The sequence below is a fragment of the Ananas comosus genome, linkage group 5 (assembly GCF_001540865.1).
Source record: "Ananas comosus cultivar F153 linkage group 5, ASM154086v1, whole genome shotgun sequence".
NCBI classification, from domain to species: domain Eukaryota; kingdom Viridiplantae; phylum Streptophyta; class Magnoliopsida; order Poales; family Bromeliaceae; genus Ananas; species Ananas comosus.
The window spans coordinates 5,187,212-5,200,955 of record NC_033625.1 but is presented as its reverse complement, the minus strand read 5'-3'; the positions used below and the strand labels follow the sequence as shown (position 1 = coordinate 5,200,955).

Here is a 13,744-nt window from a genome sequence, read left to right as displayed (position 1 = left end):
CAATTTAGCGCCTATTGAACAAAGCTATACGCGAATTATTTATTGTTCAAAAAGTAATTCCAATAAAAGCAACCAATCACTGTTTCTGCTTTTATATATTATTTTTGCTTTTATAAAAAATCCAAAACAACTAGGTAACTACATTACGTAAGACAAATGTTCCACTAGCCGATTATTTTGGGTCAAATCATAACTAAACAACCCTTTAATCTATTTTTATCTGAAACTCGCCGTAGTATAAAGCGAATTCAAACAGATGTAGTTGATAAGTTATTAAAAAGATCGTACGCAGCCTACGCGTCTTTTTTTCGCACAAATGTCTCAAGGGGTGGTTTGAATTTTGGCCTTTCCAAAAGCTTTGGCCAAGACAAGTTAGAAATTTGGAGATGCTTCATTCTCAATGGTTGCTATGAGTAGTGCACCTATTGTTCTACAATTTTTGCTTGACTTCAAAAAATAACTTAGTCATTTGGATGAATTTTCTTCTCTTTTTTTTTTTGTTTTAGATAAGTGTCATATTACAACCCTCTAGGACAAACATTTAAACTCTTTGGCTCCTTGGCAACACACAATATATTTTGAACACCTGCTTTAGTCATAGTTCAACATTTAGAATCAAGAAAAGTACAATGCAACCATTTTTTCCTTTAATAAGTAAAATGACTTTAATACACTTTTACACATTGTTTTCTTTGTAACTTAATAAGAGACTGTTTGGTCTGACTAGAACTTCTCAAGATGCATTGTTTAAAACTTTGGATCGTTTGAGTTGTACTTGAGTGGACGTGCTCAGATTGTATAAAATTGTGGACCATTCAATTGTTTAAACTCCAAGTTGTTTAGTTGTAAATCATTCAGATGTGAGATTTCACATTGCTCTCATTTAGGAGTTGTTTGAACTTTCGATTGGATCAAGTTTCACGTTGTTGACTTTTCGAGTCAATATAGAATATTTTAGCACTCTCCTACATAAGAGATTCAAAACAAAGTACACAGCAAACCAAGGCATAATATGTTCCCACTTTACAATGCAACCTTTATTTGACCCTCACAAGGCCACAAGCATGTAATATATGCAGTTTGAGAAATATGGTTTAAGTTAAATTGATTATGATTTAAAAGATGATTATTCTTTACCCTTGAAAAGTGAGGATAATTAGTACCTCAACATCATTAACATACATATTAGTTATGTAGATGTTTTTTATTTATTTTTGGGATACGTTTCATTTGATGCACCCTAGGGTTAGGATCCAAATAGGCCCCTAAAATCTAAGACCTAATTGGTGATTGGGTCAAATCATGACCGCTATTCAAATCAAGAAGTTAGGGGCATTTTTGTAAATTTGCTTCCATGATCTCTTGTAATGAAAAAGTAAACAACTTGTTACCATTATACTTCAACGTTCTAAACCATTGTTTTCAACATATTTGACCATTTCCTACGTTTCTTTAGCATGTGAAACTCTAAGTTCTCATACAATTTGTAATCAAATTAGATATCATTAAGGACTTAATCAAAGAACCTCATCTTTTTTTTCCTTATATATACCCTCTCATGCAACCATCTTTGTGCATATACCATACCACAAATCACAACATTTACACCTCTTTCTCTCTCTCTTGTAAACCTCTCTCATAACCTAATTTTCTACCTTTATAGCTCTTAGCCTTTGATCTTTCGATTTTTCGATCTTTCGGTGCAACAAAAGCTTGAGAGCGATGAACTGTCGAAGGGCTTCTACTTTTATTCTCATCGTCGCCATCTTCGTTGTCATTGTAATAAGCATACCAAGTGTCAAAGCGGCTAGGCCAATGTCCGATGGAGAGAGCGATCTTTTTCACGTAATCAAGAATCAAAAGATTAGAGTTGCGACGTGGATCGCGAGGTTGCCTGCCGGGCCTAGCCCTAGAGGTGCAGGCCACTAGCCAGCTGCATCAGCAAAAATACAACAAAAGGAGAGGATGTTACTTTACCTATGCAAAGAACATAAAGATTGGTTCATGTATGTTCCACATGATAATATGTAAAGAATCTAAGAGTTTTTGAGTCATGCACTGTATTATAGCCTATATACTTAATTTTGAATGTTCATTACATATTTCCCTTTCTACATAAACTTATCCAGTTGCCCACTGCCCTCTCACACTTTTAAAATTGCATTATGACACAGCATTATTATGATTGGCTTAATTTGAGATTTGGTTCAGTGTTCTATTCATGTAGACCCCATTCAAATTTGAAATTATTCAACCACTGAAAGGTTACAGATCAGTAAATTAACTTCTGATTAAAATTAGTCAAATCCAAATTGAGAGTTTGGGCAAAACTAGCCAAATTTTGATTCAATTCATGTTACTCAAAAAGTTTTGAGATTGCTGCATGTTGATCCTTCAAATTTCGTATTGAACACTGCAGCAAATGAGAGATGAAATGATATTACATTAGCATACATTAAACAGAATTACATCAATGAAAATTAAAACTGCAACATGATCTCGAGTGTTGCTATTCCCTCTTCTCTAAACAATCTTGCTACGCTAAATAAATCCGTCCTTGAATCGTATAGAGAGTTTTCACTAATAAAAAGGGCAAAAAGAAATCAATGTTCGGTCGAATTTGTTTCTTGTATCTGAACAATTGCGTCGAAAACAAAGTCTTTTCCTGGTTGGAATGCTGCTTCAAGAGCTTCCAAATTCTGCTCCACCTTTAAATCTTTACTGACCTTAATTCCCTCCTGTAGTATTTTGTGCAAAGGAAAGTACAAAGAGGAAAAAAGTCAGAATTTTAGAATGCAATTCATCATTCTATATATCAGCTTGAAGTTCTTAAAGTTGTTAAGAATATAGTGGTTCATCAAATAGCAGGGGGCCGAGACCCTTCGATACAAAGGCTCGGGCGCCGACTTGAGAGAAAGAGATAGTTTGTATGTGGGTACAGCATTAGTCCGTAAACTGTTGCTCCGGTTTCACTTTGGTCCCTACACTTTGAGTTGTTGCACATCGGTACCTTTTCAACGAATTCGGCAACGGTGCAGTTAACGATTTTCTCGATTGTCTGCCTATTGACTTTGGAGGGCCCAATTATGTGTAGGAGAATATCTTTCGGAATCTGTAATATGAGAAAGAGAGACAGTAATTCAGAATTCAACTTTAGTATTAATAAAGAGATAGATAGTACCAGAGACTCAGCATTCTATTCTTGCATGCTTGTATTTTTGTTTTTTCAATTCCAAGGACAATAAATCTCTCCATTTAATAATGAGCCCTTCAGGTATCCAAATGTATTCAAGGAAAGAACTAATTACAAATTCAGCCCCTAAAATTTCACTTTGGTTTCGATTTCATCCTTGATCCTCATAATTTTATTTGTAATAATTGTCCTTGAAATTGGTTTAGCCTAGATTTAAGTCCTGCTAGTCTGTCATCCAACACGTTAGTACTGTCTTTAGACTTGGTTAAAATTGAGAGTTCAAGGATGAAATTGAAATTTGATCAAATTTTAGGGACTAAACTGTGCAGGTTGAACCTTTAAAATGAATCTGGTGATACATTTTCACAGCTGAAAGAAGGACGGAATTGAATTTAAGCCCTTCTTGTATTAGATTCCTAACTCTCTCTCTTCGTGTGCTTGGTAAATTGATCAGCATAACGCAGTACGAAAAAAGAAAGTTGAAAGAATTACAAGTTCGAGAGGATAAAAATTTGAATCAGTTCTTATTAGATGATAACGATAAGATGCTTCGTAAATAGAGTAAACTTCAAAAAAAAGAAAAGAAAAGAAATGAAGAAGAATCTTACATCAGGAGTTTTCCCTGCATTACCCGAGTTTTCCCCATACCAGAGATAATGAATAACACGAGAAACAGATGTTAGTTTCTTTTTTCCACAAAAATAATCAATAACTAATAACATATTTATGGATATCAGGTGATGCACCTCCTTTCACTCTTCGAAAACCAGGAATTGGTTGCGCCGCAGCAACTAACTTAGAGAAAACATCATCAAATATAAATTGCGTCTTTGAACTGGATACAGTAACTCTAATCTGCACATCATATGAGCACGATAAATTAGTAGCAAATTTTCCAGTAATAACTCACATATTTTTTTTAAAAAAAAACTACTTAGATGAAAACATAGTGTTTTTCTAAATAAAGGGGAAAAATTGATCATCTACCTTCATCTCCTTCTCATCACGAGCATTAACAGCAACACTGAAGTCCTCATAGTGAGATACAGAAGCATCAGGATTTTCTGAATCTGATGATTAAAATGCAAAGGTGAGATTTAGACCTCAAGTTTCAAAATCTACAAATTTGGGAGTAATTAGAAGAGAGAAAAGCATACTTAGTACTGGAGATACCACTTGAGTTGTACTGAAGATTTTGCAGCTACTATGTCTGCACAAGAAATAGTATACTGCAAGTCAATGTTAAGCTATAACACTAAAAAAGTCAACAAAAACCATCTGTATTAGTAGTAACAGATAAAACTATGATGTGTATATTTCGGTAAATCATTATTCATTTAGCCACAATTGTTCTAAAATTGATGCGAATGAGCCCTTACATAGCCTAACATCCATAACTAGCTACTCTGGTCTTATTTAAGAAACCAAAGCAATAGTTAGAATTAATATTTCCAGTGCATATTTAATTGTATATAGACACTTCTTTAGTCATCTTATATGGTGAAGTGAACATGTCATCAACCTTGTATCACTAGACAACGTGTAAGTTCAGGTCAAAGTAAACATATTCAAGGAAACGCATCCTTTCAATAAGAGAGTTATAAGGCAATCCCAATTCTCAAAACTGATAGGCGAAAAACGAACCAACCTTACCTGAACTATAATGCATTTTGAAGTGTTTGCCTGAGCTTTAAAAGTTTCAATTTCACTACCTATCTTTTCACTATAAGATTAAGTAGATAACGCCAAATTTACAAGTTAGAGTGCCCACTTCAGAATGCATCGTGCATCAGGTAAGATCCGTTTCTTTTTACCAAACTAGTATTGAGGTAATTTCTGCTCCAATGAGATCATAACAGACAAACAGAGAGACACATTCAAAGAGGAAAGAAAGAAATATTCGGCGACTTTTAACACCTTTTGGAGCCTTCTTCAACAAAAGTTGACAAGTTAACAAAGGACCATGGTCTGTGCGAAAACAGAACTTGATTATGCAAATCCAGTCTCCGTCCTTCACTAACTATCTGTAGGCAGAATTCCTCAAAATACAGTTAAAAACAAAAAAAATGGAGAATAAATCACAAGATAACGAACTAATCACATAGTCCAATCATATTTCCATAGACAACAAGAAAGGTTCACTGAAATAGAAAACTGCACAAGCGTATTAGCGGCATTGTGGAATTTGATCACTGCACTACAAAACTGTCAACATTTTTGTATAGAGTATGCAAAAGAAATGCAAGCATGTCAAGACTACTGTAAATATTTCCATTTTTGTATAATATTTGTTATATCTTAGTCAGACAACTCAATCGTGCCTCACTTAAGTTGCGCTAATCTCCAATAAATCAGAGTGTCGTAACAAGGTGGTTACGAGAGTAAACCCCGCACCAATCAGAACAACATATACACAGCTTCCCTAAGTTTAATACATTATCTTATTGATTATTTGACTGATTGTAGGAACTTTTTCATATCCCTTATTCTTTTCGTTCACGAGATTGGCACTTACGGTAACTCTCTCGTCAACCTCTCATATCCTTGAGATACGATTTCCAATTTTCCACTGATTTTACTTTGAACAACAAGAGGTTCCCTGCATTCAAAGTTCACAGGATTTCAACAGTGCATGTTACTTCCGACAGTGGTGGGTTTTGATTGTATTTTGGGGAGTAAGCAAGCAGAAGATCATTTTACACCATTCGCGGGGGCTCGAAACTATTATTTTTCATTAATAAACCTGATCCACTACTCTAACTTTTCTAAATTATTCTTTTTCTATTGAAAATAATTTGTAAATTCCACACCTTGATTTTTCCAATACAAGTTTCCTTATTTTTAAGAATTAGAGCCTTAATCATTCGAACCAATCACCTTCCACTTTGATCAAGAACTAAAATCCCTGAAAAAAGTATTTTTAAAAAATTTCTACTCAAAATACCTCACCTTTCAAAGACCTAATTGTCCTAATCCCCCAAAAAAAAAGTAAAAAGTGCACGTATGAATTCACCAAACATTATCATTTCTTCATAAAGAAGGAACAAAAGCAGAGATTAATAGCTATAAAATATATATAAACAAAAAAACCTTTGAATGCTCTAACCAGCATCACAAACCCAAAAATTTGGACTATAAAATGAGAGAAAAAAAAACGAAAAATGTAAATCACTTTAATCAATTTCAAAGGAAAAATTGGAAATTTGGGAGTTTCCCGAACCTTGGGATTCAAATTGAAAAGGGTTCTAACGGCTAACTCCATTCCGTTCCCTCCTCGTCTCTCTCTCCGACCCAAAACCCTTCACCCTATCACCAATTCGAAGCCTCTTCTCTAGGTAAAATTGTATGGAGACCCCTCAACTATTCGCCATTTGAAATGGATCCCTCAACTTTTATTATTTTTTATATTGAGAACCCCTCAGCTTTCAATCTTTTTTATTTGAATTTTTATACTTAGTTAGATTAAAAATTCATCATATTTAATAACTATTAGTTATTAACTATAAATTAGTATATTTGTATTTACTAAAATATGATTAAAAGTATTAAAACTATTAATTTGTTGACTAAAATTGCTTAATTTTTAATTAAAAATTAAAAATAAACAGTTTATTAACATTTTTCACTTTTGTCCGCAATTGATTTATTAATGTGGGTATGCACATGTATAATCTTGTTAACTGCATTTTTTTTGCTAGGTAGATAATTTGTTACAAATTTTTAAATATACATGCAAAATTTTTAAATTACAAAATTTCTAATTTATTTTCATAAAACTTTATTATTGTCTCTTGTTTCTCTTTCAACAAATAAGATAAAATCTTCTAATTAATTTCTTAGAAATGTCATCCAATTGATGATCAAATAGTGAATGACCCTTGGTAGCAACAACCATTTAAAAAAAAAAAAACAAAAAATAAACCAAAAACACAGAACATCTATGATGCAGGGAAAAAAGAAACTTCATAAGTAACTTTTATGAGGGCAAAAACTTTGTAAGAAGTATTTACAGAAGATAGGGTAAGAGAACTATTTGTTTTCTTAGAATAAAAATATTAGGATTAATTGCATACAGCTTTCTATAAACATAACGAATTGTAAATATATCACTACAAAGTACAATTTTTTTATGTTATCCCTACAAAAGTTTTAAAGGTTTCAAATATGGCTCAATCATTAGGGTCCGTTAGAAAAATTTTATTAACCATGGGTAAAATATTTAATCCTGATTAGTCAATGACATAAATTCCTCTTATATTATACCTTCTTCTCTCAATCAAAATTCTAACAATGGAAACTCTTCTTTTTTTTCCTCTTCCTCTCCTCTGCGCTAGTTTCGAATCCGTTACTAGAATTTCCCCATCCCATTAATTCACGACACGTGTTACTTCGTGCATGTCGAATATGTGTTTTTTTTTAATTCAATTCCTTTATAATTTTTTCTTATTTTGCTCAAAAAAAAATATTTAGGAGAAAAGGAGTAAGAGAAGAGATTGTAATAATAGTGGATTTGCTTGGGTTTTAAAGAGGAAGAAAATAACAATGTGATGATAAAATTGACATTTTATTTATCTGCTATTACAAAATAAATAATTTTCTAATATTAACAAATCATATGGATAAATATTAATATCACTAAATTTTTATAAAAATAATATAAAAAAGTTAAATTTTATATGAATATATTTATAATTTATTATGTTTACAAANGTTTTAAAGAGGAAGAAAATAACAATGTGATGATAAAATTGACATTTTATTTATCTGCTATTACAAAATAAATAATTTTCTAATATTAACAAATCATAAAAAAAAAAAAAAAAAAAAAAAAAGTCGTATGCAATTAATCCAAAATAGTATTAAGTTCTTTTTTAAATATTTTGAGTTCTTTTTATTATGATGGGACTTTGTATTTATCAAAGAAAAACATATAAACTTCTAACCACAATTACGAAGTGAAGGTGATAGCCATTGTCTTTTTTCTTTTTTTTTCTTTTATTTTTTTGAGAGAGATAGGTAACATGCTATCCGTTTCGTTTATTTCATTTAGAAATAAATTTAGCTAGAAATGTGAATCAACTAGGATTCGAACTTGGGACCTCAATACCAACCATCAAACCCTTTGCCACTTGCTATAGGTGATAGTCATTGTCACAAGATTATTTATTAGCCGGCGCCTGTGCAGTACTTCTCATTTTCATTAGTTTTTCGAAATTCTAAGTCCTTCGCGAAGCAGCTCGAAGCTAGTAAATATTAATATTTAATATTTAATTAATTAATAGGTTAGGGACGCAAAACTTGTACATAATTAATTTATTAATTATAAGAGGATAATTCCCTATAGTTTTTGTCCCCTTTAACCTAACCTTTTTTTTAACAATAATTTAACTTACTACTCATATTGAGCTGTGTGATTAAAGTGTACTCTTTGCTAGCATTTTGTGAGCTTTTGGGACCACAATGCATATTGTGTCCCTTTGTTTATAATTTACTTGTATATACGTGTAGTAATTGCATGGTCAAAAAGCATTTTATAGTTGTCTCATCCCAGTATCTTCTTATGTACGAAATATTTGTTCCCTGGGTTAGCAATTTTTTTTTGAAAAAATAGCATACTATCGTTTTATTTATTTAAAAGATGAACTAGACTACAATTTGAAATAATTGGATCTTTGAAAAAACAAAATAGCAAAGAAGATCTTAGGACTTTCTGACCGAGCAAATCTCAGTCACTAAGATACTCGCCGTGCGTTTAGGGTTCTGAAAAATTCTTCTATTTTGCTCCAACTAGACAACCTACCACGTTGTGACAATTGTCGCTAATTTCCTTCCTCCCATTGCTCCATTATTTAGCAATTTACCAACCAACTTTTCTTTTCTTTTTTTTGAGGGAAAAAAAAAAAACAACTTTTCTTGTTTTTGGTTTTTTGGTTTTTATGAACAACTTTAATTATAAGCATTTCACATGGTATTTGTGTTAGATGTGTCTCTTTATTTTTTGTTTGTGGTTTGATTGTTTTTCGTGTTCGTCATTTTGTTTCCGTTTGTGCGTTTGTCGTAACAATTTGCCTACAAAGCCTTTCGAATTTTAAATTTAAAATCTATATATAAGAGCCTGTTTAAAAAAAAAATTAGAATATGTGGTGTGGTGCATGTGACACTCTTATTTGTTATTCTAATGAAAATAAGTAGGCAAATTTTATTTAAACTTAATACAAGACAGCCACAGCACATTAGGAGAATTGAAACATATCTATTAAAATAAAATGACAAAATATATATATCCTAAATACTATATTAGAAGAGGGGAAACAATATATCTCTTTTTGGAGAATAAGCTGGTATAAATATGAAATCGTTGTTTCACCCCCTTCCTCTAAAACAAGCTTAATAGCAAATATAATTTTAATTATTAATCTAATATTTTAGCTAATCTAATTATTGTATTAACTAATTATCTAACTATTAAATAATTAACTAATTAATTTTTAATTTATTAAATTACTAGTGCTTACTTAAATTATTAATTAACAATATTCATCGTTAATTATTTTATTAATTAATAATTAATATTTAGGGTTATCTAAGTATTCATGATTAATTAGTTAATCAAATAAATTAACTTATGATTTAATTACTATTTTAATATAAATTAATTAGATAAAATATTATTATTTTGAAACTATAATTATATTTATTTTTACTATTCCATTCTAATTATATAAATACGAACTTTCTTATTTTCGAAAACAACTTAATTTTTATCTTAAATATAAAATTAGTCATATTTCCACTTATCTCAAGAGTTGTATGTACGTCGGAAATAGATAAAATTGTTTCTAATCAATATATATCTATACTATATATAAAAGTACGTATATTCAAAATTAGGTCTGTCGACAGACCCATTTTTCGGCGAAAAAATTAGCGCCCATTTTCCTCTTTCCGTACGAAAAATTTTAAATATAAAAATAAAAATAGAAATAGAAACCGCAATAAATACGTAAGTTCTCTATAACAGATTACGGGTGTGAAAATCCTATAAAAGATATTTTTCTATTTTATTTTAAAATATCTTTTTTAGATATTATATATTTTATTTCAAAATATATTTTCTTTTTAAGATAACGGATTTTATTTTTCTATAATTTCAAAATATTTTTTCTTTTATATATTAATTTCCGAATTTCAAAATATTTTTTCTTTTTAAGATAACAAATTTTATTTTTCTATTTAATTTCAAAATATTTTTTTCTTTTTTACATTAATTCCCGCTCATATTTTTAATTTTTCGTCCTCTCCGCTCTCTCATCACATTTCCTTCCCGCACTTTTATTCCGGCTCATATTTTTTATTTTAATTTTCGAATTTCAAAATATCTTTTCTTTTTAAGATAACGGATTTTATTTTTCTATTTAATTTCAAAAAAAAATTTCCTAATGGATTTTATTTTTCTATAATTTCAAAATATTTTTTCTTTTATATATTAATTTTCGAATTTCAAAATATCTTTTCTTTTTAATATAACAGATTTTATTTTTCTATTTAATTTCAAAATATTTTTCCTTTTTTATATTAATTCCCGATCATATTTTTCATTTTTCGTCCTCTCCGCTCTCTCATCACATTTCCTTCCCGCACTTTTATTCCCGCTCATATTTTTCATTTTAATTTCCGAATTTCAAAATATCTTTTTCTTCTTAAGATAACAGATTTTATTTTTCTATTTTATTTTAAATTATTTTTTCTTTTTTACATTAATTTCCGCTCATATTTTTCATTTTTCGTCCTCTCCGCTCTCTCATCATATTTTCTTCCCGCACTTTTATTCCCGCTCATATTTTTCATTTTTCGTTCCTCTCCACTCTCTCATCACAAATAAATATGGCTAATGAAGATTTATTCATCTTCAAGCAACTTGGAGCATATTCTATTTGTCTTCAAGTTATTGTAGGAAAGGAAAGTATAATCAAAATTTATTCGTCTTTAAGTAACTGGACATCGGATCAACGATTGAATTATTTTTCAATTAATTGGGAAGAGGGAGCATATTCTATTTGTCTTCAAGTAATTGCAGGAAAGGGAATTATAATCAAGATTTATTCGTCTTCAAGTAACTGGGCATAAGATCAACGATTAAATCATTATTCAAGTAATTGGGAAGACGAGCCAAGTAAGTTATTTTTTGATTTTTGAAGTTATTCTTTTTTTTTTTTCCAGTGAGGGAGCATATTCTATTTGTCTTCAAGTAATTGCAGGAAAGAAAATTATAAGGCAGTTACAGAAGGTATCGCAAAATTTCCTAATTATGCATACTCATTTGTTCCTTTGGAGAAATTGGGTAAACTCATCAATAATAAAGTTCTGATTTGATATGTTATTCACTATTTTTATTTAGTATTTTTAATAAATAAACTTAATTTGAAGTAATAATTTCTTTTTTGTCATAGATGTTGTGGGAATGATAGTTCATGTGGAGAAGGCAGCTTTTTATAAAAGGACACGATGGGAATCGTCCAAAAAGAGAGATTATAATTATTAATAAATCGTATGTTGTTCTTTTACTTTTTAGAAGATATTTAAAAAAAAAATACGGAATAATATTCCGAAATATTATTTACTAAAAAATATTTTATTTTTATTTAATTATGCAGCCGTTGGTTCGTTAGATTAACATTGTGGGATAGTCTTGTCACAACTCGAATAGGCATGTGAAAAGATGCAGTGCAAAATAAACTTATAATAGTTGCAAATGCACTGCACGTAGATTTCCGTAAAAGTATATTTATATATATATTTTTATAATACATTATAATATATTTATTATTTGTTTATAACTCAAAATTTTTATTATTCAGGTGTTTGTTTGTCAACAAGTTTCGCAACGAATATACTTATAAATCCACAAATTGCTGAAGTTGCGGAGATCAAAATGAGGCACGTAAAAATTATTTAGCAATAACAATTTTCATACCAATTTTTATAAGTCCAAATAATTTATGATTTTCTTGGCATTTACTGCAGCCTTCTTTAACATCAACATACATAATGTGGCGAGAATATTGACATCAATGATGCAGAGAAGATGTCTATTGGATCAATGATGCAGAGAAGATGGCATTTTTAATTTTTTGCTTTATGTTGATTTAAACAGAATATTGATTAGACTTTTTAGCTTATTCAAACTATATATTTCAATTATTAGGACATTATTATTTTTGTAATTTTTGCATTAGAGATTATTGTTAATTATTTATCATTTAAAGTATATCTTTCTTAATAGCGTGATTTATTATTTTAAATTTTTTAGATACATATTTGGCAATCATATAAAATATGACCTAAATTTAAAAAATAATTTAAAAAAATTATAATTTTTCTAATAATTATTACATGCATTTGCACGTATATTTTACTAGTATATATATATATATATATATATATATTTCATATTGAAAAAAAGGGGCAGGCGGCTATGTTTCTACGTGGCACCACTGTCGTCCTCCACCGCATGACGAGAGCACGGAAATCGAAGAACCGTCAGACCACTCCCCAGACAGCCCTGACATGTGACGCGGATTCGGGAAAATCCAAAGAAAAGTCACGCTTTTGTTGTTACGTGGCGAAAATTGGCGTTTGACATGTGTCGTTCCGCTATCACCCTTTCAAACTGAAAAACTGAAAAGGTGAAATTGGAACTCTATAATTCAAAATTAATAATAATAAATTTAAGAATTATTTTATAATTTTATTGTTTTAGGATTTAATAATTTTTTTAAGCTTTCGTCGGGAAAAAAAAGAGGAGACTAATTATAGAATTACAACTAAAAAAATGGTTCCCGAAATAATATTGCTTAATTAAAAAAATAAGTATACTATTACACGAGATTGAAAAAATATTTATTGTAATAGATAGGCTTCTACAATAATTATTTTTGTGTCACGTAAAATAGCAGAGATTATAATATACCTAACGATGAAAAACCACATAAGCCTAAATTGAAGAAGCACCCGGTCTCAAATATTAAATGATCTCAAATACTATTCTATTATTCTCTCTCTATATATTATATATTAGTAATAGAAGATAAAAAAAACAAAAGATTGGGAGTTTTTTTTTGTTTAGAAAAAAATAAAATGCTACCGTCTCTTTTATTAAAAAATAAACTAAGATAAAAATATAAAATAATTTTTTACTTTAAATTTAGAATTTATGAAAAATAACTATCAAATTTTTTACTGTATGCGATTAAAACTAGACGTCACAGAACACGGGACACAATAGTAGTTTTCAAAAAATTAAAATACAAACACGACATGAACACCACTAATAAAATATAGTAGTAGTAATATAATTATATACTTATAATATAAAAAAAATAATTTTGATAAAATATTATTATATTTTTTATACGAATGAAAGTTAGTAAAATTTTTATTGATAATTTATGTATCTTAAGAAAAAAATTTTACACCATATGTAATTTATTTATATTATCAAAAAAATTGTATGAATTTATTGAAAAACTAAAATATTTATCATCTTATATT

General features: G+C 29.5%; 1 protein-coding gene across 2 annotated transcripts; it reads right to left on the bottom strand.

Annotated features, from left to right (window-relative positions):
• On the bottom strand, positions 2,415-6,559 carry LOC109709834 (trigger factor). 2 transcript variants are annotated; one of them, XM_020232174.1, is made up of 8 exons: positions 6,414-6,559; positions 5,111-5,217; positions 4,351-4,403; positions 4,181-4,263; positions 3,940-4,048; positions 3,802-3,815; positions 2,940-3,112; positions 2,415-2,738 (listed from the first exon to the last, which is right to left on the bottom strand). In XM_020232174.1, the coding sequence occupies exons 1-8, from the start codon at positions 6,453-6,455 to the stop codon at positions 2,711-2,713; spliced, it is 609 nt and encodes a 202-aa protein (XP_020087763.1). In that variant the 5' UTR covers positions 6,456-6,559; the 3' UTR covers positions 2,415-2,710. The 2 variants fall into 2 exon arrangements, with proteins under 2 accessions (XP_020087763.1, XP_020087762.1); XM_020232173.1 differs by having other exon boundaries at positions 3,011-3,112.

What these genes read in the sequence shown, in the direction of transcription:
- LOC109709834 (XM_020232173.1), bottom strand. Translation starts at nt 6,455, where the DNA reads ATGGAGTTAGCCGTTAGAACCCTTTTCAATTTGAATCCCAAG. An exon ending in GTTGAAGAAGGCTCCAAAAG is followed by an intron (nt 4,404 to 5,110) that starts GTGTTAAAAGTC and finishes TTTCTTGTGCAG; the next exon opens with ACATAGTAGCTGCAAAATCT. An exon ending in AGTGGTATCTCCAGTACTAA is followed by an intron (nt 4,264 to 4,350) that starts GTATGCTTTTCT and finishes TTTAATCATCAG; the next exon opens with ATTCAGAAAATCCTGATGCT.